We start from the raw sequence: 25,114 nt of genomic DNA, 5'->3' as shown, positions 1-25,114 counted from the left end.
AGTTCCATTTTTAGTTTTCTGAGACCCCATGCTGTTTTCCACAGTGGCTACCCCCATCTGCACACCCACCAACAGTGCACTAGGGTTCCCTTTTCTCCACATGCTCACCACCACTCACTGTTGATTTATTAACGATGGCAATTCTGACAGGTGAGATGTGGTATCTCATTGTGGTTTTCCCCTCGATAGTACAAATTACTGAGCTTTTCCTACATCTTTATTCTTTGATTATAGTAAATGAAGTTTAAGACAAAACATTCCAGTATTAATAAAAAATAGTATCAAATATCAAATTTAGTTTTTTATTAGGTTCATATCATTTCAAACACCCTCAGATCCTGATGACAGATATTCATCTGTAAGGTATTTAAATACTAAATTTGAAACAGTTCTACATTTAACATATCAATATTAAGCAATTTAAATTCACTATTTCCCAGAACCTGAATTACCATTAAGATATACCCCAATGACGTTAACATAGTGCTTTTTACTTCAATCTTAACACAATTATCAATTTACTCTGCTGGTGGAAAGATTAAGGCTTGTGTCAACAGAGAGCATTTCTGCGGGACCGAAAACTCTCACGGTCCCAGTTCCCCTGGGACAGACTGTCAGGTCCCGCGACAGGAAGTGCATTGCTGCTGAATGACACCATGTTCACAAGCCTGACTCCAGAACAACGGGCTTCACGAGGTGGATGTCACAGGTACAGGTACCAGGTTAAAAAAGAAATCAAGGACGTGCTGGTTTACACTGATTTTAAGAATAAACTTTTGTTAAGAGGTACGTTTACCCTTTAAACATGATTGCGTACATGAGATTTCAGCTGAAAGGACAATTCAGCAATTCAGATAAAGCCCCTAGAAACATACTGAAAATAAAGCCAGATATATAGTAGAGTCTATGGAACTTCTGTTTATAGTTTCAACTGTATTTCCCATCCCCAAATCAGAATGAGCGGTTTGCATCCAAAAAGCGAACTTTCTGTGCTACTCCTGGGTGTGAGTGAGTAACCCGAGTGACTCTTCTACTTTCATCACACCAGGCACTGTCGCCTCAAAGCATTTTAATGGTTTGGGCCGAAAACTCGGACGTGAAATCCGGATTGCCCCGGGCCGTCGACAGGGCCACTAGTAGCAGCGGGAACACCTGCCCTCCTCTCCCAGGAGGGGCTGTCACTTTGGTCTCCGTTCTTCAGCGCCTCTTTCAGGAGGTTAAGGGAAAGGGAGGGGGAGCTCAAACACCACGGACTGAAGTTCCATCGGTCGTCAAACGTCCGGTGTGTTCACAACTGTGCTACCTACCTCTCCCCAAGAAGCTGGGGATGAAGGGAGTTGCAGTGTTACTATTCCCTCAGTGACAATTCAAGGATCCTTCGAACAGAAGATTAATGCCCAGTCACATCACACAGGACAGTGATCTTGCTGAAGAAATCCTCGCGCTGGAGAGACACTTCTACAGACAAATGAAAACACCACGTCCACAACTGGGGCGAGCAGGCAGGGGTGTGCCAAGCACAAGTCGCCCACCGAGCTTCCTGATTGGTCCTTTCCCCCAACCCGTTTTCTTCAGTCCTGCTTTTAAGCCAGGGCCCGTGTGGGAGCAGTAGGGTGTTTAGAAGAAAGCTTAGAAGGGTTCTACCCCACTTTAAAAATACCTTTGCTTAAAAACACATATATCCAGTGATTAGCAATTAATATGTGAAACCATTAACTACTTAGTAGTTAAATTCTACTAATTATCAAAATTTCGGCCTACTGGGACCAGTGGTGGAGCACAGGGAAGACATACTGCACTTCTTTAAGTTTTTTTCTGAACGCTGAACAGGCTTCTTTCAATGTTAATTGCACTTAAGACACAGTTGTTCTTTCATTTAATCTCTGAAAACTGTTCACTATTTTCTTCATTTATAGAGGAAAAGGATCAATTTATGGTTTGCCCGCTAGCTCTCTGATTCGATAAAGATTCTGCGCAGATCCGTGTGACGTGCCGGGTGAGTGGAGGAGGCCAGCTGCTCTCTGGAGCCAAGTAAACTCGCTGTTGGGGGTCACAGCTTGGACTGCAGGGGCTTCAGGTACTTGTAGTAGGATTCGTGGACCTGCGGGGACAGGAGAGAGGCAGCGGCTGGGAAGGAGCATGCAGTGTAGAAGAGCACACTTTTAACCAAGAAATTATCAGGACCCTTTTTGGATCCTGAACTAAAGAAATTGAAGAGGTGAAAAAACTGAACTGAGCCAATTGGGAAAATCTGGACATTGAGTAGTTCATGATATTAAAGAATTATTGTGTTTAGGCCTGAGAATGGTATTATGGTTATGTTTCTAAAAAGAACCCTTATCTTTTAGAGGTACACACTGAAATATCCATGGATAAAATGATCTTGAATTTTTTGAAATAACCCTCAGGGTGGGGGCTGCTAACAGGGCTGTGGACAGACAGGCAGGGAAGCCCGAGACAGGCTCGTGCGGCTGCACCACGCGTCCTGTTTGTGCCTCTGTCTGAACATCCCAATGAGTCACCAGTCCGGGAACAAAACGCCTGCTTAGTGAGGGAATGACCCAGGTCCCTCCGAGCCCGCTGCCCGAGCCAAGTGACCCCGAGGCTTTCACAGCTTGTGCAGCTGGACCACGCTCACAAGTCTTTCCTGCCTTAGTATCTCCATTGAGAGTTTAAAAGGTAAAAGAAAAGACATTGTTTTCTACCTCCGTTTTGTTCAGTGGGGAGGACTTGGCCCACTCAAACAAGTTCTCATACACATTCCCGTCATAGCGGCCAAGCACAGAGCCCAGCGATATATCCTGGAAATCAAACGCATCGACCAAAGCAACAGCATCCAGGCGAATGACAGTCAGCAGCTCCTTGACGCGCTGGTGCACCTGGGTGATCTGCGAGCTTGTCAGGATGCTCTCCTGGAAGAAGTGAGACAAGCAAACGATACACACACGTCTGCACGGGCACGGCCACAACTCGGCTCACAGTTGTGCTGGGACATTTGAATTAAGAAAGCTAATTCTTCATACCCTGTACCCCTGTTTTCCATACGAACAGCTGAGAACCTACTACAACCGCAAACTACCCCGTATCTAGACAGACAGACATAAGATACACAGGTGCACCTAATAAAGCAGACCAATTATTTTTTTTTACCAAAAACCAAAACTCCAACTTAGGAAAATACTGACCTGAAGAAAATCCCCTGCTTTCTGACTGATTCCATACAGAGAATACAAGAGACATAAATTCCTTAAGACAGTGTGGATGGGTTTATCTTGAATTTTGAGGAGCTGTTCTGTAAAGAGCTTGACCACCACATAGTGGCAATGCGCCTAGAAGAAAGGAAGCCGCAGAATGTGAGACCTTTGAAAAAGATCCCCCACGCAGCGCCAGGGCTTCTGCCCTCCCAAATCCAGGGCGGCAGTGGCTTAAAGCATGCACAAAGGCAGACGGACAGACACCTGCCACTGACCTCACTTGCTCGAACGAGGTCGATGGAAGTCAGGTTCCATGCTACTTCCTTGCTTTCTCTGTGACTCACTTCAGTTTGAAGGTTTTTCGCAGCAATTTCTACTAACCTGTTAAGAGTAAAAGAAAGCCGAAGCTCGGAGTAAAGATCAGCGGTGCTCAAGCCTTCCTCCTCTTCCATCAGCAGACCCTCACCCGAGGCCCCCACGACGGTCACTCCAGCCCTGGGAGGAGCTCACCTGGCCGCATGGAGTTTGTACACCTCGGTGAGGCCGTCGGGGCTGCAGATGTCCACTGAAGTCGGCCAGACTGCAACCTGCTGTGGCTGGATGCGCTGGCCGGGCAGGTCATTCAGGTAGGACACCATGCCACACACCAACTTCCCTGCCTGCATCTGCTCATAGCTTTTCATCAGGAACCTAAGAATCATTGGTACACATGCTTTCAGTAACTTTGCTTCTTGTAAAACAGAAATAAAACAATCTTCAAGAGGCTTTAGGTTATGACAGGTGTCCCACCCTCACTAGCCAGATCGCAAGGCAAAACAGTGGGTCACAGCAGAAGGCAAGATGGTGTCTTTAGGAACAAATGTCATGCGTAAAGAAAACACAGCAACAGGAGCTAAGGAACAGGGTTCGAACAGCCTTACTAACAGGTAACAGCAATCTTGAACTAAGACCCTCACCTGGCTGTCTGCAGCATCATGACAGTGTTCTCTCCCTCAAAGGTGCAGGTCGGGGTGAAGGTGACATAGATGTTGGGAAGCCCGCTGCAGTGTGAATAGCCGTGCCCGCCACAAGCCATGCGACAGGCCTCGATGGCGGAGTTCGTGGTCCAGGAGGTGAAGGCCTTCAGCCCGGCGGTGAGCGCGTGAAGCTGGAGGGGAAGCCTGGTTGTCAGAGCGCTACGTGCTGACAGTCCGCGTCACGACGAGAAACTCGGAACCACTCTACCAGCGCGGCTCGCTTCCAGAATCACCGAAACTGCAGCAGCACGGCCACTGCACACGCCCTACTGACCTGGTCTCCTTGGCAGAGAGCCACCCCCCAACGTTCCCTGGATTAACAAATGACCCACGTGGCACAGCACTTCTGAAACTTAAAGACAACACCCACACATTCTCATACCTACTCCATTTTCAATCAGAAAAACATCTGGGTCTTCTGAGACTACAGGGATTGTTTGAGAAACCCCAATGTGTCGTTCCTGCTGGACACTATAGCGGGCAAACATGAGAGAGAAGGGCGCCCACACAGGACCGGGACTCCACACGTACCTCGGGCAGCTCACTCAGGTCCCCCTGGCCGATGCCTTCGTTGATCCGATGGTAGGTCTCCTTCATGTACGCGCCTACGAAATGGAAGGCGTAGGCGGTGGCCAGCAGTGGGAAGAGTTTGTACTGCTGGGTCTGAAAATCCAGAATCTGTGGTTCCGGTTCACTACGGATACACACACACACAAACAGAACATTTAACACACAAACAGAACTCACTCTGTGCCAGGGTCTAGTCTGAGCACGTTGGCATGTTAACTTCTCCAGTCTACACACAGACCCGCCGGCGCTCATGCAGCCAGCAAGTGGCAGGTCCCCGAGCCCCAGTGCGGCCATTCAGCTGCAGAGGACGCTCTCATCCACCTCACTAAGCTGTCTCAGGTGGACAGGTGTTTCTGGCTGTGAAGTTCGTTTCTTTCTTTGTCTTTCCAGTACGACTAAGGAAACTATGTTTTGTGGCAACTTAGAAAATCAAAGTTAGTTAACTTTATAGGAGGAAGATAGTTTTTTTTTTTTAATTTAAAGATTTAATTTATTTATTTTTAGAGAGAGGGGATGAGAGAAACATCGGTTGCCTCTCGCGTGCCCTGAACTGGGGACCTGGCCCACAACCCAGGTACGTGCCCTGACTGGGAATCGAATTGGCAACCTTTCAGTTCACAGGTTGGCACTCAATCCAATGAGCCACACCAGCCAGGGCAAAAGGCAATGTTACAAATATCTAACCTACTAACTAGATGGCTAAATACACTACTGATATATTTTTACCACCATTATGGAGAAGACCCAATGCATAGAGTTAAATATCTGAAGACTAAGATCTGCTCTTATCAACTTTATTCCTTCTTTAAGAGTAAAAGGGTTGCCCTGTCCGGGTAGCTCAGTTGGTTAGAATGTCATCCCAATACACCAAGGTTGTGGTTCGATCCCTGATCAAGGCTTTAAAAACAAAACAAAACAAAGAGTAAAAATGTTATCAGGGAGTCACGCCCAAGTGAAAGGCAGTAGTAGGAATGAACTACGGGCACGAACACACCAGGGAATCAAGTTTAATGTCATTGCCCTGGCTTCTGTGACTCAGTGGATTTGAGAACCGAGACGTCACCGGTTCCATTCCCAGTCAGGGCACACGCCTGGGTTGCAGGCCCGCTCCCCAGTTGGGGGTGTGCAAGAAGCAACCGATCGATATTTCTCTCACACATTGATGTTCCTCCCTTTCTCCTTCCCTTCCCCTCTCTCTAACAAACAAATAAAATCTTTAAAAAGAAAAGGTAAAATGATAGACACATACTTCTTTAAAAAATGAGTTTATTGTTAGTTTTACCATGCCCAACTTGTGGTTGCAATGTTCTGAACATTCCATGTATAGAGCTCGAATAACATTACTGTTTTCCTTAGAAGGTTAAAAATAAGAAGGTGGCATTCTCATCTTTTCACTTACGAAAAGGAAGCCTAGGTTCTAAGTAGCAGACCCAGCACACTGCCACCTCGGCTGATCCTACAGCCAACGCATCTTCCCTGTGCCGTATTTGGGTAACTGGTACTTGAATGGGCTCCAAGCCAGGTCTCCAGCAACGCGCCCACCTCAGAGCCCACCCTTACCTGGGCTTGATTTCAGACTGGCGCCTCACAGCACTGTATCGGATGGCGATGGTACAGGCCTTAGCCAGAGCGCGAGCAGACTCCCCCACGAGGAAGGACCTAACAAACACCATGGTCCCGTAGGTCAGCTTGTTACTCAAGGGTTTCACGTAGGTGCCATCAGGCTTCACCTGGAAAAAGAACATGGGACTGAGGCTTCCCTCTGTTAAACCCACGACACAGTTTAGGCCCGTGGTTCTCAAAGTGTGGTCGCCAGAGCAGCAGCATTGGCTTTGGCCCAGAACTCGTTTGAAATATAAGATCTCAGTCCTACCTTGACCGGTGTGGCTCAGTGTGTTGGGCCACATCCCACAAAGCAAAAGGTCACAGGTTCAATTCCAGACCAGGGCACATGCCTGGGCGGCAGGTCTGGGCCCCAGTCCGGGTGTGTACAGACAACAGCCCATCTGTGCTTCTCCCTCCCTCCCACTCTCTAAAAATAAGTAAATAAAATCTTAAAAGAAAAAGATTTAATTAAATTAAAGACAGAGCCAAGAAATCTGGATTTCAGCCAACCTTTCGGGCGATCCCAAGGCGCCCTGGAGTTTGAGAGTGCTGGTGTGGCAGACTAACCCGTGCTCTCTGTTCCTGCCCACGGCCTCCGGTTTCACCATCACCATAAACGAAGCATCGGAGGTAAAACTATGCTGTGACCTTCCAGAGACAGCCCCTCCCGGCCCTGTGCTTATCAGCAGCCTCAGCAACTCCTGAGCTTGACACCTTCGGCCCCGCCTCTGTGCTAACATACCTGGGCGTACTTCATCAGCATGTTTTCCCTGGGGATACGGTAATGGTCCATCTTCAGGTAGCCATTATCCATCTCATCATAGCCAAATTTGGGGCCAATGTCGCCCACAGTGATGCCTACCTCAAAAGAAAGGAAAGCCACCAGGTGATTATGCTCCGGAACCCCTGACTGTCCCCACTGCCCTTCAGTTGTGTATTACATGTTTTGCAGAAGAAAAGTGCTCAGTTCAAGTTTTCTCCCCAACGTCATCTGAATGATTCTAACCTGGCAAAGGCTTGTGGGTTCCAAGTTCTCTGATGGGTACAATGAAGGCATGTAATCCATAGCACTTGCCTTTGGTGTACAGCTGGGCAAGCACTATCGCATGATTCGAAGTCTTTCCAACTGCAACGTCAAAGAAACGAGAGAGAGAGAGAGAGAGAGAGAGAGAGAGAGAGAGAGAGAGAGAGAGAAGTGAGCAACTGTCCTTGCAGGTTGAAAGGACAGAACGAAAGAAGGCAAAAGAACACCCATTAACTAGAACACCGGACTCTATCAGTAAAGGGCGCACAGAGAGCTCGTCCACTTGAGTGGACAGTTATTAAAACTTGTGATATAACCAGAGACACTGAAATAGAGAACAGGGGGACAGTGACCAGAGGGGAGGGAATTTCAGGGGGAAAAGGGGAAGGATTTACAGGAACTAGTATAAAGGACACATGGACAACAACTAAGGGGGGTGGAAATGGGAGGGAGGTGGGGAGCGCTGGGGGGCTGGGCTGGGAGTAAAAGACAGAAAACTGGACTTGAACAATAATTTTTAAAAAAACCACATGAACAAAACCAAGGGGGAGGGTGGAAGCAAGGGAGGGAGGGGGGATTGGAGGGGGTGGGGGAGGGGTGGGGAAAATATAGACAACTGTAATTGAACAATAAAATAATTAAATTAAAAACACTTTAAAAGATTTTTATTTATTTATCTTTAGAGGGGAAGGAAAGGAGAGAGGGAGAGAAATATCAATGTGTGGTTGCCTCTCATGCATCCCGTGCTGAGAAGTGGCCTGCAACCCAGGCATGTGCCCTGACTGGGAACTGAACCGCAATCGTCTGGTTCGCAGGCCCGCGCTCAATCCACTGAGCTACGCCAGCCAGGGCTAAAATTTTTTAAAAAATAAATAAAAATAAAACTTGTGGGATGTTGGCAAAGTGAGCCTAATGGGGTAACTGACACAGAACACTAGGTAAGTTCAAGGTGTACGGCATGCTGATTCAATAGTGACCCACTTTAAAAGACAGCTCTACTTTCTCTCCTACTTGTTTACATAAAACATTTATAGGATAAGTGTAAGAACATTAAATTACTTCCTTTTTCTCCCTTAAGGGAGTGCTTTCCAAAACAGTAGTGACAAGCCACATACGGCTTTTTCCGTTTAAATTAGTTATAATTAAATAAAAGATTCACCTCCCTGGTCAGCTGGCTACATTCCGAGAGCGCAGCAGGCGGGCATGGCCAGTGGCTACTACACTGAGCAGCAGAGGGCGAGCATCGCCACCGCTGCGGAGAGTTCTGCGCGCGAGAGCTGCTTGGAGAGATCCTGGTTAGTACGCCCAGAAGTATCTGTCTTCTCTGAGCTAGTTTTTCTCATGAAAATGTAATGGCACAATTAAAATGCATAATGTGAGTAACAAAATCCTCATGCACTAACTAACATCATCTGAAATATACACCCTAAGACAGTGACTCAGAAGGCAAGGTATTAAATAAGTTCCATGTCAAACTTACTCTCCTGACAAAAATTTGAAAAAAACTCAAGTGTTTTCCATACAGAAATGACAGAGAACACGAAGTCACTTTAAATGACGACAGTGGGAACCTGCTAAGATGGGGAAACGTGCGGACGAAAACTAGGACAAGCGGGGGGAGACGTTCTTTCCGCCTCCGTCGAACGTCCGAATGCCTGCGATACGCACCAGGGACCGGGAACTACTGAGGAGCTTAGAACAGTTTAACTCCTGTAAAATTATATTCTCATATAAGCGCTACGTCCTAAACACGATCTTGTAATAAATCTTCAAAACATACAAAACTGTAAAAAAATTTACTTACGTCCACCAGGCCACCACTTGATGGAGGTCACAGTTGGACTGTTGAGAACAAACTCCTGGGTTTCAGGGTCATAAGTGGCTGTGGTTTCCAAACCTCGAAGATGAGTTCCTAAGGAAACGAATTACATTTACTTCAGGTAGAATATGGGGGAAAATAGGTACAGGGTAAAATGTCCTGTCCAGTCTTTAAGGCAGGGGTGTCAAATTCCCGTTTTCACCAGGGGCCACCTCAGCCTTGTGGCAGTCTTCAAAGGGCTGAATAGTTTTAGGAGCGTGTAAATGTCACCACTCCTTAACTGCTAAGAAGCTGAAATTACATTCAGCTCTTTGAAGGCAACTGGGAGACTGAGGTGGCCCCCGGTGAAAATGAGTCTGACACCCCTGCTTTAAGGTCTAACGTCTCAGAGAATAACACAATCTGACAATAGTAAACTGTTTTTAGATGAGTTACAAATGGTTGATAACTAGGATCCATAATTTCCTGTACTTACATCAGGTAATGTTTACTTAGACCCACCAAAAGAAAATGGGAAGGCAGCTTCGAATCCGTTTCCCAGGAGAGTTACGGCCCTTTAAACCCATCTCTAAGTTGGGAGCATGCCAATTTCAACCCCTGCAACTGTGTTTCCACACCCACTACAAGAATAAGATGATGTGTGGAAGGGAGGGACTCCAGGCCTTGTAAATGGAGAATTTATTTCAGCATGGTTGCTGGAATGGAAAACAAGATCTTAAAAAGGAGTGATCATTACTGGGGGAAAGACCAGGAACGGTGACTTCATGGCTGGTGGGTGAGTGGGGCCAGAAAAGCGGCCCCAGTTTCCTGTTTATGGAAGAGGGGTGGGGAGTCGAGGTTACCTCCCAACACAAATCTCACCGCGCACTCAAGCTCTGAAACCAGGTGAAACAACAGATAAGGCCCGTTCACATGCAACCAACAACCTGCCCCGGGTGGGAGTCAAGGAAACAGACACTTTAGAGTCCTTTCACCAAAGCAGCAGTTTTTCAAGAAAACAAGATAACATTCACAGAACAGATAATGACAAAACGTTTTTAAATGCACAAATGAAGCACTTAAGACGGCAGTCCCCCAAGTCCTGACAACCCTGAGGCCCTGTCCAGCACCGGAGCTGAAGGCCAGAGCAGCTATAAAATGAGGGCGGAGCCCCAGAGACGTCAGGAGCAACTGGCAATACACACGAGACCAGCTGTCCCGAAACTTCGGAGGAGAAAAAAAGGAGCCCAAGCAGATGATGACAAGCACAGGCACAAATTCGGAGCAGACCAAAAAGGGCAGGAGGGGACGGGAAGGAACAGGGTGGTGCATGCACAGCGGGGCTGACTGCCGGGAGCCTCGGCCGCCTTCAGAGCCTGACCGCCTTGACTGGTTCAGGCACGAGTCACTTCCAGGTATAAAACGCTGCACGTTTTGGCTAAATAAGCCACTCCCTTCTCATCAGCTAATCAAAGAGCACACGTACTATGAACCTGTATTTCTTCTGGAACTGCTGCAAGTTCACTAATGGATCGGCAGTGAAAAAAAGATGGACTCAGATTCTGTATGCATGCACGTTCTATGCAACTTCAGGAGCTTGGAAAACCACTTAATAAGGCCGCACTTGTATTTCTTGACCTTCTAAAGGGGAATCAATTTATTTTTTTAAATCGGCATGTATCTTGATAATGTAACATTTCATTTTCACTGACCAAAGCAATGTTTTTGCCAAGAGTTGTACGTTGAAAAACCTGGCTTCTGCAGAGAAGCCACATTTAAACAGCTCACACATGGCTCGCAGCACTGCCGTCGCGAACACGTGGCGGGCACTCCGTGCATGCTAAGCCTGCAACACCCCGCACAACCCAGAAAGCAGACCGAATACCCGTACCATGACCCATCTCTGTCTGGGCGTAGGTGCCAACGACATCCAAGTTCCAGGCGGGCATGAAGAAGCGCTCCTGCTGTTCCGCAGTCGCCTGGTGCAGCAGGGTGGGCAGGAACATGCCCAAGTGAAGGTCCAGAGGCGACGGCCCTCGGTTCACAAAGCTTCGAAGGAACACCAAGGGAGGCCATTAGAGGAGAGCCATCGGGCATGAGCGGCGCTCAGACAGATCGGGGGAGGAAACCCCCACAAACCTCTGCAAGTGTGCATGAACTGGGTTGACTTTATCACATACAGGAGCACTGACCCTTTCTGTATTACTTTATAATTCTCAGCCTTTTCCATTTTTTGGTTTTGTTTTTGGTTTGTTTGTTTGGTTTTGTTTTTGAGTGGGCACAAAGTACTGTCGTACACTACTCATCTCTTAAAATAATCCAGTTTGGAGAACGGGCTGCAGATTCCGAAGCCTGGGCAGCAGAAAACCAAGCGAACAGGGCAGAGGATTCCAGGCTCGCCACTAAACCAAAGGAAATAAAAACCCAAGGAGGCGGCAGGGAGTGCAGAACTTAGGCTGAACCACAATCCGCTCCGATGAGCGGCTGAGACAAGACGCAGCAGCGGGCCTGGAGGGAAGCTCTTCCCGGGTGCACGTCCCACAAGGCTGGGACCTCTTCTGGCCACATACATCTGGCCCTGCTCCACCTTCCTCCACTAACTCTGGTCGTTTCATTTGGGTTCATCATCATATCTGGCCACGTGCCTTTGAGACAATTTAATACAAAAACTGACAGTGCTCTTCATCCCAATAAATTTCAGAAACAAGAAAGACATGCAATTTCCAGTGAAGACCACAGTAACTGCAAATAATAGATTTAGGCATAACAAGCTCTCCATGACAATTTACTGGACTTGTCACTAACGGTAATAAGCATCTTAGTAGTCATTTTAATTCCATTTTCTAAAATCATTCTGTCCCCTTTAAAATCTGCAGGTGCCTTAGACTTCCATGTGGATGTCTTAATAGGAAATAGTTCTATGTGCCTTCCAGATGTCCTTGTATTTTTTAATTTTTAAAAATATTTTATTTATTTTTAGAGAGAAGGGGAGAGAAGGAGAAAGAGAGGGAGGGAGACATCAATGTGTGGTTGCCTCCTGCACGCCCCCAACAGGGAACCTGGCCTGCAACCCAGGCACGCACCCCGAGTGGGAATCGAACCAGCAACCCTTTGGGGATCGAACCAGCAACGCTTTGTGAACCAGCAGACCCACACTCAATCCACTGAGCCACACCAGCCTGGGCTGCCCTTGTATTTTTGATGTTACTTGCATTCTATTGAGCTTTCAGCTCTAAGTCAATCAACTCTGCATTATTCTTACTATTCTTTTTAATTATGTTAGAAACATTTGTTTTAAGATCTTTCCATTTGCCCCATACAAGGTAAGGAAGAAGGTAACGCAGGCCCACAGCTCGGTCGAAGGCTGACCAAGTCTGCCTTCCAACTGGTGGCTGTGCACTCAGTTACCCAACCACATTAAAGAAAAGTCAAAGACTGTGCGACTGACTTGTTTTTACGAAGCAACAAAGACTGAGATGAGTTACATGCCTGCAAGGCAACAAGACGATGGCAAAAGAAGGACAAGAACTTTATCGCCCAGCCCTGGCTGGGTAGCCCAGCCGGTCAGAGCACTGTCCCACTACGCCAAGGTTGTAGGTGCCCCTCCCAGCTCCCCCAGCTCCCCCATTCCCCTCTCCACCATCAGGGTACACACAAGAAGCGACTCATGAGTGCCTAAGTAAGTACAACAAACTGATGTTTGTCCCTCTCTCTCTAAAAGAAAAAGAAAAAAAGACTCATCGCCTGATCATATCGCCTAGTGCCACCAGGCTGAAGATAGCAGAGACCTGCCAAACCCGGGCTGCCCTTGGAGGCACCAGTCAGCTGGCACCACTTGTGGAAACTGGATGAAAGGTCCACAGGACTGCCCCATGCTATTTCTGCAACTTCCTATGAATTTGTGGTCATTTCAGAACAAAAAGTAAAAAAAAAATACATTTCTGGGATGACAGAGTGCCTTTCACTCACACTCAGGAATGCCAATGGTCTCATTTTTAAAAGGATGGTAACTAGGGAGAAAAAGAAACGCACACCGAGGACCCAAAAAGAGAAAACTCTTTGAACCAGGACTGGAACCTGTGTCCTGGGACCAGCCACTTCCAGTACTGATAATGTGCATTACTGGAAACCAGGGAGGCGCCCAGTGAAGGGAAGGCCACCCGAAACACCCATCAGACACACGGGGGGGAGGGGGGGGCGCGGTGGCAGCAGTGCGTGGCCCTAGGGAATAACAGCGAGGGTTGACTGCAAAATACACGCAGTAAAACTGCCACAGTCAGAAACTGTTTGGAGACTGAAGAATGTCTTCAGGAGAAAAACGTCTCTGTGACTAAGATTATTCAGAAGTGGATGGAATTTACACATGTTCCAAGGAGAAAGTGACCTAGATAATTTTTTGACTTAAATATTCATTGTAAAAAGTAAGTTATGTAAAGATTCTCTAGTTACTTAAAGATTTTATTTCTTAAAATAAAGGGAAGGAGAGAGGGAGAGAAACACCAATGTGTGGTTGCCTCTCATGAGTCCCCTGCTGGGAACTGGCCGGCAACCCAGGCATGTGCCCCAACTGGGAATCAAACCGCGATCGTCTGGTTCACAGGGCCACACTCAATCCACTGAGCTACACCAGCCAGGGCTCCGTATTATTTTTAAGTAATTTATTTTAAAATGACAAAGCACCAGCATGTTTCTTGGGGTGAATTCTTTCCAAACCACGGCACCGCAAAGGCTGCCGGTCAACACTTCAGACGCGCTTCAGTTAGTGATGTATGACAAAGGAAGAAACAAAGATAATACCATCATGAATAAATGATTTTAGAAAAGCTATAAGCTCTAAGATAAAAAAGTCACTGCACTCTTATGCATTAAGCCCGTTCAAGTAGAAACCCCACAGAGGAGTTTTACAAACGCAGGGTCTGGCAGCAGGAAGGCCGGCTCGAGTGTGGCTGGTAGGGTGCGCGAACGTCTTGCACGGGGTGGGCAGCAGTTTGAAGACGCCACCTAAAATGTCACACAGTGTGCTTGAGTGTGATGTTGTTATTATCACAGAATTACATGCTTATGATTTTGTAATAAAGAGTTTTATGTAATAAAAAAGGGGCATTACTTGTGCCAGATCCTATATTTAAACTGTGTTAAGGAACAGGATATTAACGATTTCATTAGGGGCAGCTGGTTGACTGCAGTCACACATTCGCGCGCACATAAACCAAGCAAAGGAGTGAACAGTGAGACAGACCGCTCAGGCTAGGGCTCCAGGGACGGGAATTAGAGCCTGAAAGCACCAATTGGAAAGACTTTTGGGGTCGAGGTGCCGGGAGAGGCTCCCAGGCTCACAGAGAGTGTGTTGGAGAGACCCACAGGGTCCCGGAGAGTACACGGGCCCCCACACCAAGGGACCAGGGGGGCCCAATTTGCTTGTGAGAAGCCGCAGAAGGGACAGAAATCTAAGAGCAAGCGGAGCAAAGCGCCATTTTTTCCCCTCTCTGACCCCACCCCCACATACAGCGTCACAACCTGGCGACTGGGTCGCCCCGCCCTGGAGAACACCTAAGGTTGCACCCCTCATATGTAACAGGTGCGAACAGGCCAAAACATTATGACTCAAGAACAGCTCAAAGCCCCAGAGCCTATAATTCTAAGCGACCAAGAAACAGCCAACCTTTCAGATACACAGTTCGAAACACTGGTGATCAGGATGCTCACAGAATTGGTTGATTTTAGTCACAAATTAGAGGAACATATGAAGGCTAAACTAATTGAAATGAATGCACAGGAGATGCACAGGAAACCAATAGTGACGGAAAGGAAACTGGGACTCAAATCAATGGAGTGGACCAGAAGGAAGAAAAAAATGACCAAATAGAAAAGAATGAAGAAACAAGAATTTAAAAAAATGAGGAGAGGCTTAGGAACCTCCAGGACATCTCTAAACATTCCAACATCCGAATTATAGGGGTACCAGAAGGGGAAGAGGAACAGCCACGCGTGGAAAACATATTTGAACAAATAATAAAGGAGAACTTCCCCAGTCTGGCAAAGGAAATAGACTTCTAGGAAATCCAGGAAGCTCAGAGAGTCCCAAAGAAGTTGGACCCAAGAAGAAACACACCAAGGCACATCATAATTACGTTAGCCAAGATTAAAATGAAGGGGAGAATTCTAGAAGCAGCAAGAGATAAGGGGGTCAGTCACCTACAAAGGAGTTCCCATCAGACTGTCAGCTGATTTCTCAAAAGAGACCTTACAGGCAAGAAGGGGCTGGAAAGAAGTATTCCAAGTCATGAAATCCAAAGACCTACATCCAAGATTGCTCTATCCAGCAAAGCTCTCATTTAGAATGGAAGGGCAGATAATGTGTTTCTCAGATAAGGGCAAGTTAAAGGAGTTCATCATCACCAAGCCATTATTATATGAGATTTTAAAGGGACTTATCTAAGAAAAAGAAGATAAAAAATATGAACAGGGAAAGGACAGCAAACTCACAGTTATTTAACAACCACACCTAAAACAAAAGCAAACTAAGAGGACAGCTTGATCAGGAAGCATAGAAATAGAGATCACATGGAGGGTTAGCAACAGGGGAGTGGGAGGAGGAGAAGGGTGGAGAAGGTACAGAGGATAAGTAGCACAGACGGTAGGTAGAAAATAGACAGGGGGGAGGGCAGGAATACTATGGGAAATACAGAATCTAAAGAACTTGTGACACATGGACATGAACGAAAGGGAGGGAATGGTGGGGGAAGGGTATGAAGGGTGGAAGGGAGTGAAGGGGGGGAATGGGACAACTGTAATGGCAAAATCAATAAAATATATTTAAAAATTGTAAAAAAAATTTAATTAGGAAAAAATACATACCTAAGAGGATAAATAAAAGAATACAGGCAAGAAATTGCTAATTCTTGGCTGAAAGGACTATAAAGTTAATACTTCCCAAGAAAACAAAAGAATTTAATGTAACATGGATTCTAAATTCCTGACAAATCAGGATCGGAATCCATCCAGAGGAATGAGCATGCAAGAACACCAAGTATTTGTATCCTAAAATGTCACAATGGTAGGCTTATCCTATCAGATTTTAAATATCTTACTAACAATGAGCCCAAGTTTATGACGTTAGGAGAAAACCAAAGAAACAAATCACTGTAATATATTTAAGATTCCAGAAATAAATTGAAACTATTATAAAACTCCATGAGGAACTAGAAAGGACATAAGAATGGAAAATAAGCTAATCGTTAAGAAACATAAAAACATTCAACACTCTACAGCACACACAAGTCAAGGCATTAGACATGTATCAAAGAACAAAACTGGGAGGAAAATAGATGAAAACTTACATCTACTCAGAGAAGGATGCGTTAAATACACAAAACCAAAATGTTTACAGAAACAGAAGTCAATAAAAAATATTGGAAGGATAATCATATATGATCAACATCCATATTCCATTTAATCAATACTCAAAGGAAAAAACCCCAGCTTTATACACGATGCAGATAGTAAGCCAAAACATGCAGTAATATCCAGGCTCACGGGCACTGGAAAATTAAGAACTCAACTCTCAGTAGTACTGTAGCAAAGCCAAGCTAAAGTAACCATGTGGACGGGGCCATGGAAATATGTGTACGCTAACCGTGGCTGAGCACGTTCTAAGCTGGATCTATGTTTCAGGAAAAGCCTTGAGTTACGCAACACAAGCTATAAGATGTTCATTTCCTTCAATACACTAATTCCTTTCTGAGATATTCTAAAGACATAACCCCAAGAACACAGCTTTTGTAAAGAAGTTGATACTGTTATTTATAACAGTGGGGAAACCAGAGTAGCCCACACACTGGGAGCAAGTCTCATGGGAAGTCCAACAGCAGAGGCTGACCCAGGAAAACTGGGTGAGCAGGAAGGAGACTGTCGGGAGACAGACAGTGAGGCTGCAGGGGCAGACAGATCAGCGACTTCCAAAACCAACTTCACCAGTTTTCAAGTTTCAGAGGAAGGTAGGTGCTTTATTTCATATCTGCGTCTTAGTGATGGGAATTTGCAAAGATACTGCGCCACCTTCAAAGATGATCACTATGTAGTGTATAAGCTCCATTTTCCTTAATGTTAATAGTATTAGTAACAACACATGGGAAGAATCACCAAGTGACCAAAACTCGAAATGATCACAGGTCTGTGAAGACCACACATACTACCACCTGCTTTGTGACCTGGAGCAGGATGACTAATGCTGGACCAAGTTCAAGGCTGTCCCTTCAACACCCAACCCCAGGGACAGGGCGCCTTCCTGGGTCCTGATCTCGGCCTTTGATTAAGGCTCGCGGACCCACATGCCAAGTGTCAGAATTCATGTGCCCATACAGACAGGTGAGCCGAGAGGAGGGGAGACAGTGACCCAGAGGCAGTGATGGAAGTTTAAGATTCCTGAGAATCCTGGAACGAGCATGAGCACTAGAGTCCTTTCACCTCTCAGTGGCTATCCAGAGGCAAGAGTCCCAGACTTGCCAGGGCTACGTAGCTCAGTTGGTTAAAGCTTCATCTCAAAACACCAAGGTTTCGGGTTCGATGTCCAGTCAGGACACATACAAGAACCAACCAATGAATGCATAAATTAGTGGAAAAACAAATCAATAGAAAATAAGAAAATTAAAAAAAAACAGAAACAAAAACAAACCCCCAGACTTTTAGGGGAAAAAAAAGAATCCCTGACTCAAAGTTACAGCCAATTCTGTGAGAACACTTTAGATAATAAAAAAATGTCCAAGTCTCAGAATTTAAATAGTCCAACCTCCATGCTGAACCAGCTGCTGTGCTGCCGGTCTCTTTGATGTTCAAGGACCTTCTATGTGCTCTGTCCAGGCTATGCTGTCACACGAGGGGCCTTCCCTGGGAAAGGACGGCAGTGGAGGAAGCAGGACCCACGTCCACGAGTGCTGACAAGGCTCCAGAGCAAAACAAGACCTGGCCTTATGACGCAGGTCCCTAAAGCTGCGACTCTCAGTCCTTCCGCCTCACGGCCCATACAAACTGATTACTAAGGTTCTGCAGCACACCAAAAAATATGTTTTTGCTGACTTGACAAAAATAGGTATATTTTTGTTTTCATTTAATCTTTATTGTATTGTTTCCCATTACCATTAATCCCGATACCCTCTTCCCCCAAGGTATAATTCTAACTCATTCGCACCGGACGGCTATTGTGTTGGTGGGTGGTTTTTTGGACAATCTAAGGGGAAAGAGGTCAGTGTCCCTGATTTGTCAGGTGTTACATGTTTTAAAAACTCTTGTGGCACACTGGCTGAAAATCTCTGCTCCAAAGTAAAATATAGAAATTAAGACAAAGTTGGTTTAAATACAAGGAAATATCCCAAAACTAGAAGTAACAGGGAAGGACAACTCCAACGTGCAAACTCACTCAGACCAACACAGGACCCTCAGTCCAATTTCTGGGCTCCTCAAACCAGTGATGTTCAACTCTCTACTTCTTCCTTCAAAACTTAGGGCAAATATATATTTTGAATGTACTTTACAAAGAGAGGCAGAAAGATTATACCAATAAGAGGATATGCATATCAGACCCATTCAGAACCACAAAGCTATTTCAAGATACTCTCTTTGTCTTCCCTCCCAGCCCAGTGATACCTGCTCCCCCAGGACAGAATGACTGACTGTATAAATGTTATTTTCCTTCCCTCGGGACACCCTTCTTCAGGCTCGTTATTGCGGCACCGGCCATCATGAAGTCCCGGGTGTTTGACCAGGTGTTCGGAACACCGAGAGCCGGAGTCTGCAGCCCCGCCAGGGGTTCTGATAAAAAGCATTTCCTTAAACCAAGTCACAGGTCAAAATGCACCAAATCAACACAAAAACGGAACTTCTCTGATACTTGCATCCTTTCCTGTTTCCCTTATTTTACTCTCCCTTATTTACATAATAGAAGCAATACAATTAGGATTGAGACTGGGCAACACGAATGCAAGACACCCAAACCTTCCAATGGCCTTGTCCATGAGAACAAACTTATTTCACATCGAGACCAAACACAAACTTTTAAAGTAGCCAGGCTTTTATAGGAATAATTTAACCAAGAATTATTTGCAATGCAAAGTCCACGGACACCTACAATAGGATGCAGAAAAGAGAATCACAACTTTTTCCAAACCATCTTATAAACCCACTAGTGGGCAATGAAAGAAGAAGACACTTAACTGCTCTAAGCCTCTGCCTCCATCAGAATCCATTAACATTATTTAAGCAGAGGCATCCACCGGATGTAGAGGCACCCACTCTCTCAAGAACTGCCAGAATAATTCGACACCAACACAACGGGGCACTTTGGCACATTCAAAAACGGGTGCACAGAGCAAAGGTAGGTAACAATGAAAGACGTTTCAGGACAGAGTTTGAGACCCACTTATGGGGCGTTGCTGTGCTGGACAAGATGCTGAATTTTAAGATTGAACAATTAATTAAAAATGAATTCCTAAATGGGTAGCAGCAGGAAAAAAAATCAAATGCCAGGAGTCATCTGTTAATTGAAGTCCTGAGAGGGGTTACCCATGACCCTCAAATGTGGACTAACCGTGGCCCAACTCCGTCTGGGCGTAGGTACCACTTATCTTGAGTTCTTGAGCGGGACGCAGCCATTTCTCCTGCTGAGCATGGGTAGCCTGGTTCAGCAAGGTGGGGACAAACATGAGGGAATGGAGGGCCATGGGATCCATAAAATTGATCTTATGTAGGCTACAGGAGAGAAAAGAGAAGGATCTCAGCCTCTCTAGAAACTATGCTCTACCGCCCCTTCTTGCCAGATGATGTGGCCTTCAGGATGAAGGTTAGGAAAATTCAAACCCCTCTCTTACGAAATTAAATGTAAACTTTACCATTTTGCTACTTAAAAAGCCAACAGCAGAATCTGCCCCTTGTCATTTCAGGGCCAGAATTCCTCTTTAATGCTGTACTTTTTCTAGGAAGCAAATTCTACTTTGTTTTAGCCTAAAAACACCTTTTGCTTTTGGTTTTGTTCGTTAGATTTTTTTTGGAGTGTCTTTATTTTTGCTTTATTTTCAGGTTTTGTTTTAAAAAATCAAAAGAATTACATAGAACACTTATTTGTAGATCTGTTAACAAGAGCCCCTAAAGAATAATGTAGGAAGGAGACTTGACTGGGGGGGGAAACACAACAACACAGTGTGCAGACAATGTATTATAGAACTGTACACCTGAACCCTGTATAATTTTATTAACTCGAGTCACCCCAATAAATTCAGTTAAAAAATAAAATAAAACAATTTCTGTTCATTTTTCCTGTATGGTGGCTATTTTAAAATCAGAGTTCTTTTAAAGACACATAATAAGCCCTAGATGGTGCAGCTCAGTGGATTGAGCATGGATCTGCGAACCAAAGGGTTGCTGGTTCGATTCCCAGTCAGGGCACATTACCTGGGTTGCAGGCCAGTTCCCAGCAGGGGACATATGAGAGGCAACCATACATTGATATTTCTCTCCCTTTCTCCTTTCCTTCTCCTCTAAAGATAAATAAGTAAAATCTTAAAAAAAAAAAATCTAGACAGTCTGACTTAATAAATAAATAAATAAATAAATACACATAATAAAATATCACAAATGGAAAAAAGGGCAGGAAGAATGTAAACGATTTCTCCCTGGATAACTGAAGCAGGCGCCCATGTGGTAAATGGATGTTCCAGGCTGGAGCATGGAGCAGTCAGGGGGCAGCGTGAGCATGTTAAACACTTACCACCAACGGTCTCTAAAACATTCCTCTGCATTAAGGAACTCTAATCATAGTGAAATTCAGTCTTCAACTATTTCCTAACAAAACAGAATTTGGGAAACAGTCAAAACAGAAACGACACAGGCAGCCTTGGCTGTGCTGAACTGTAGATGTACAGGGGTCTACTCTGTTCCGCCCATCGAAAGGGTGTGAAGTACAACCAAATAGTTGCCCATGGACTCCCAGGGAATGAAGAAAAGGAGGTGCTCCCCCGGGCACCCCCCGCCCCCCCGTGTATCCAGGTCTGCACACCAAGCAAAGCGTGAATTACAGGACAGAGGGGGCACGCTGCCAAATCACGTTTAGGGCAGTAGACCACCTTTCTGCAGTGCCAGGACTGACTCGAACACCCAAGGAATGGCCAGCCAGCCACCATCAAAGTTCTGGGATTTTTTTAAAAAAGATTTTATTTATTTAGCCCTGGCTGGCGTAGCTCAGTGGATTGAGCGCGGGCCTGTGAACCAGACGATCGCAGTTCGATTCCCAGTGATATGATTCCCATATCAATGTAGGGTTGCCTTTCGTGCATCCCCTGCTGGGAACTGGCCTACACGGAACCGGCCTGCAACCCAGGCATGTGCCCTGACTGGGAATTGAACTGCAATCCTTTGCTTCGCAGGCCCATGCTCAATCCACTGAGCTACACCAGCCAGGGCAAAGTTCTAGAATTTTTACAGCAGCATCAAATGTTAACTGGAACTGAATGGAGGCAAAGGAAGAGTGTGAACAGAAAAGGCAAGCTGCTTCCCACGTCACTTGGATGAGCAGCTCTTTGCTGCTGCTGCCCTGCAGGAAAGGAACATACTTCCCAAAACACACCCCAGCTCACTGAAGGGGCGCCAGGGCCTCAGGAACAGCTGACGAGTGCAGAAGTCATTCTCAAAGGCACCACGCACTCCCCCACAATCCCATCTTACCGAAAGAGGAAATGGGCCTACAAGAGTTTCCGAGAAATACAAACAGTCATTTAGGCGCTAAAAATGGTGGAAATGTAAGACACTCCAACTTCCAGGAGGGAACCCAGGCTCTGGGTTTGTAACATGACACTGGCACAAATAACTTTAGGAAACTGAGAGGGAAAAGGATGTGCCACAAAGTAAAGACTGCTAATGATTTATGTTCTTAATAACATACTGAGATTTTGTTTTGAGGCCACTTGAAAATCAACTCAAGAACAAAATCTGAGAGTTTGTTTTTAAGTTATGTTGTATCCCTCCTGAAGACATTTTGCAAGAAACTGGCTTTAAAAGCCTAAGAAGGGTAACAAAAACTATGACTGGTTCTCATTAGAATTTTAAATTAGCCCTGGCTGGGGTGTGGCTTGGTGGACTGAGCACCAACCTGTGAACCAAAGGGTTGCTGGTTCGATTCCCAGTCAGGGCACATGCCTGGGTTGTGGGCCAGGTCCCTGGTAAGGGGCACGTGAGAGGCAACCACACTGATATTTCTCTCTCCCTCTTTCTCCTTCCCTTCTGTCTCTCTAAAAAGAAATAAAATCTTTAAAAAATGTTTTTAATTAGTCTCAAGAACATTGACAGTTTTTTTTTAAAAGATTTTATTTATTTATTTATCTTCAGAGGGGAAGGAGAGAGGGAGAGAAACATCAATGTACGGTTGCCTTTTGTGCGTCCCCTGCTGGTAGTTAGCCTGCAAGGAACCGGCCTGCAACCCAGGCATGTGCCCTGACTGGGAATCGAACCGCGATCGTCTGGTTCGCAGGCCCGCGCTCAATCCACTGAGCTACGCCAGCCAGGGCGACAGTTTTTTTTAAATAGGAAATAATATTAATTAATAGACAAAATTACAGGAAAGGAGATCAGGAAAACAACTTTTATGTTCTCTCAATGGCAAGGTTTTCTTTTTTTTGAAGGACTGAAAAGTTCTTTTTTTGCTTAAGTTGAGAAATTTCAAAGTACTTTGCTAATGTTTAGTCAACTTCAAAACACTCCCATGAGAGAGTTGTGTTTTGATAGGAGAAATGGATGTAAAAGAGACCAGCCAATGCCCAAGGTCCCCAGAAAGAGAAAAATTGCTGTTTTCTACCACTTCTAGCATGGCCCCACCCCAATTTTAGCATTTAAGAAATCTGATGTACCTCACAATTTAGGCTATGCCATAGTCAACTTCCTCAAGGTCTATAAAACACAGGCGTGAGCTTCCACCAATGGCAGGCTTGGGCATGACGGCAGTGTTCCCAAATCGCCAAGATCTCTTTCCATTCCCTTCTCTTAACCCAAGTCCATCTCCCCATCCTATTCTACAGACACTGGAAGAATGTCAAGTGGGTATTAATTAAAGATTTCCTCTGCACTCCTCAAAAGCAAAGTCCGCCTGGCTGGTGTCCATTCAACTGTGACCCACGTAATGGACTTTGTTCTATTTCCTTGTGACTCAAATGGGCCTGGTCACCCCCACAGATAATGAAATCTTCCAACCAGCTCTGAACTACACTCCATAATTTTTAATTTTTATTTTTTTTCTTAATTTTTAAAATATATTTATTTATTTTTAGAGGGAGGGGAAGGGAGGAAGAAAGAGTGGGAGAGAAACATCAATGTATGGTTGCCTCTCATGTGTCCCCTACTGGGGAACTGGCCTGCAACCCAGGCATGTGCCCTGACTGGGAATCGAACCGGCAACCTTTTGCTTCACAGGCCTTTGCTCAATCCACTGAGCTACACCAGCCAGGGCACATGCCTGGGTTGCAGGCCAGTTCCCCAGTAGGGGACACATGAGAGGCAACCATACATTGATGTTTCTCTCCCACTCTTTCTTCCTCCCTTCCCCTCCCTCTAAAAATAAATAAATATATTTTAAAAATTAAGAAAAAAATTAAAATAAGTCAAAAATTGAAAAAAAAACAACAAAAATAACAGATGGTCTGAATAAAGGAAGTACTCCTTGGCGCCAGGACCACGGGATGTTTTCACAGGTCTCACCCCACACTGGAGAGCCACGAAAACTCTGCCACCAGATTCGACGATGCCACGTTCTTAGAATACTTTCTGTTCATTCTGAGATTCGACTAACGCTTTCTCTTCACCCATCCCCTATTCTCCCTTGTTTAAAACTCAGGGTCCACACTATCATACTAAAACGTTACTGATACAAAACTCTTAAATGTTTAATCTTGAAAACCCCTGCATTCAGCTTCTAAATCTAGTATGCCTTCTTCCTACAAAGGGCGAAGGCATTCTGAATTTACATCACGCAGAATTGAGATGCCTGGCCGAAAAAATCTGTGGGATCCTTCAGAACGAAAATGACAAGGTCTCCAACACATTAGCAGCACGCTACGATAGTGCCCTTCTAAAGGGCTTACCTACAACAGTGAACATTGTTTTCCGGATACAGAACTTCCAGGGAGGCATAAAAACGTGCCAGTTGGAGACTTCGAGGGCCAAAAGCACGATGACACCACACCCCGCGGATTTAAAGTCTGGGCTTGTACCACAAATAAAAAGGTTGTCTACGCTTGGGCATACATACTTTTTAAACCACATGATTTCATCGGGGTCTGAGATGCCAAACTCCCTGATCTTCTTCACCAAGGTGGCACTCCTCCTGACAGCCACCTCGTATCGCTGGCTGCGCGCGAGGAAGTTCAAGTCCTCGGACTGGAAGTCTGGGTCGTTCAGAATCAGGTTCTCTGGAGGGGATTAAAGGACATCAAGACGAAGACAGAAATTCTGGGCTCCATTACACCTCCCTGAATCACGGCACAGATCCTCGTTCCACCCATCCTCGGGTGGGCAACCCACCCGACAGAACACCCCCAGAAGTGGAGGTCGCGGCGCCCCGAAAGCTGGGCCACAGCCTACGGCCTACGCCCTACTGCACCCACAGGCTCCGTATCCAGGGAGCCTTGCTCCGCGAAGGAGGGAGACCCGGCCCGCCGCCCTCACCGATCTCTCGACGGCGCCTGGTGTTCTGCGGCCCGCGGTCCAGGATGTGAGTGAGCAGCTCCGGGTTGAAACTGGCGGCGGCCCGCTCCCGGCGCAGGTCCGGATTCATCGTGACGGCCCTCGGAGGCGGCGGAGGACTAGACGAAGGCGATGAAAGGTGTCCGCAGCCCAAGTGTCGAGCAGACTCGAAGACCAGCCCCAGCGCCGC

The 25,114-nt window shown here is 45.9% G+C and overlaps 2 protein-coding genes across 3 annotated transcripts in view; both read right to left on the bottom strand.

The window, feature by feature from the left end:
- FBF1 (Fas binding factor 1) overlaps positions 1 to 3,923 on the bottom strand; it is a 28,546-nt gene extending 24,623 nt beyond the window's left edge. Inside the window, exon 1 of the mRNA XM_037065265.1 lies at positions 3,918 to 3,923. The gene's annotated coding sequence lies outside the window, so the exon portion shown is untranslated. The remainder of the gene's footprint in view (positions 1 to 3,917) is intronic.
- On the bottom strand, positions 289 to 25,111 carry ACOX1 (acyl-CoA oxidase 1). Of its 2 annotated transcripts, none has more exons than XM_037065284.1 (14): positions 24,907 to 25,111; positions 24,491 to 24,650; positions 19,790 to 19,950; positions 9,214 to 9,321; positions 7,392 to 7,511; positions 7,128 to 7,243; positions 6,341 to 6,510; positions 4,742 to 4,904; positions 4,151 to 4,341; positions 3,705 to 3,884; positions 3,470 to 3,575; positions 3,186 to 3,329; positions 2,706 to 2,912; positions 289 to 2,101 (listed from the first exon to the last, which is right to left on the bottom strand). In XM_037065284.1, the coding sequence occupies exons 1-14, from the start codon at positions 25,013 to 25,015 to the stop codon at positions 2,051 to 2,053; spliced, it is 1,986 nt and encodes a 661-aa protein (XP_036921179.1). In that variant the 5' UTR covers positions 25,016 to 25,111; the 3' UTR covers positions 289 to 2,050. The 2 variants fall into 2 exon arrangements, with proteins under 2 accessions (XP_036921179.1, XP_036921184.1); XM_037065289.1 differs by lacking the exon at positions 19,790 to 19,950 and adding an exon at positions 11,099 to 11,256.
- Between the last annotated feature and the right edge of the window lie 3 nt (positions 25,112 to 25,114).

Source organism: Sturnira hondurensis, unplaced genomic scaffold (assembly GCF_014824575.4).
Source record: "Sturnira hondurensis isolate 20B ecotype Veracruz unplaced genomic scaffold, ASM1482457v3 Scaffold0001221, whole genome shotgun sequence".
In the NCBI taxonomy this organism is placed as follows: domain Eukaryota; kingdom Metazoa; phylum Chordata; class Mammalia; order Chiroptera; family Phyllostomidae; genus Sturnira; species Sturnira hondurensis.
Note: the sequence above shows the minus strand (reverse complement) of the source record. Positions and strands in the feature narration are given on the sequence as shown.

What these genes read in the sequence shown, in the direction of transcription:
- ACOX1 (XM_037065284.1), bottom strand. Translation starts at nt 25,015, where the DNA reads ATGAATCCGGACCTGCGCCGGGAGCGGGCCGCCGCCAGTTTCAACCCG. An exon ending in CAGTCTGAAATCAAGCCCAG is followed by an intron (nt 4,905 to 6,340) that starts GTAAGGGTGGGC and finishes GTGTATCCGTAG; the next exon opens with TGAACCGGAACCACAGATTC. An exon ending in ACCTCGTTCGAGCAAGTGAG is followed by an intron (nt 3,330 to 3,469) that starts GTCAGTGGCAGG and finishes CCTTTCTTCTAG; the next exon opens with GCGCATTGCCACTATGTGGT.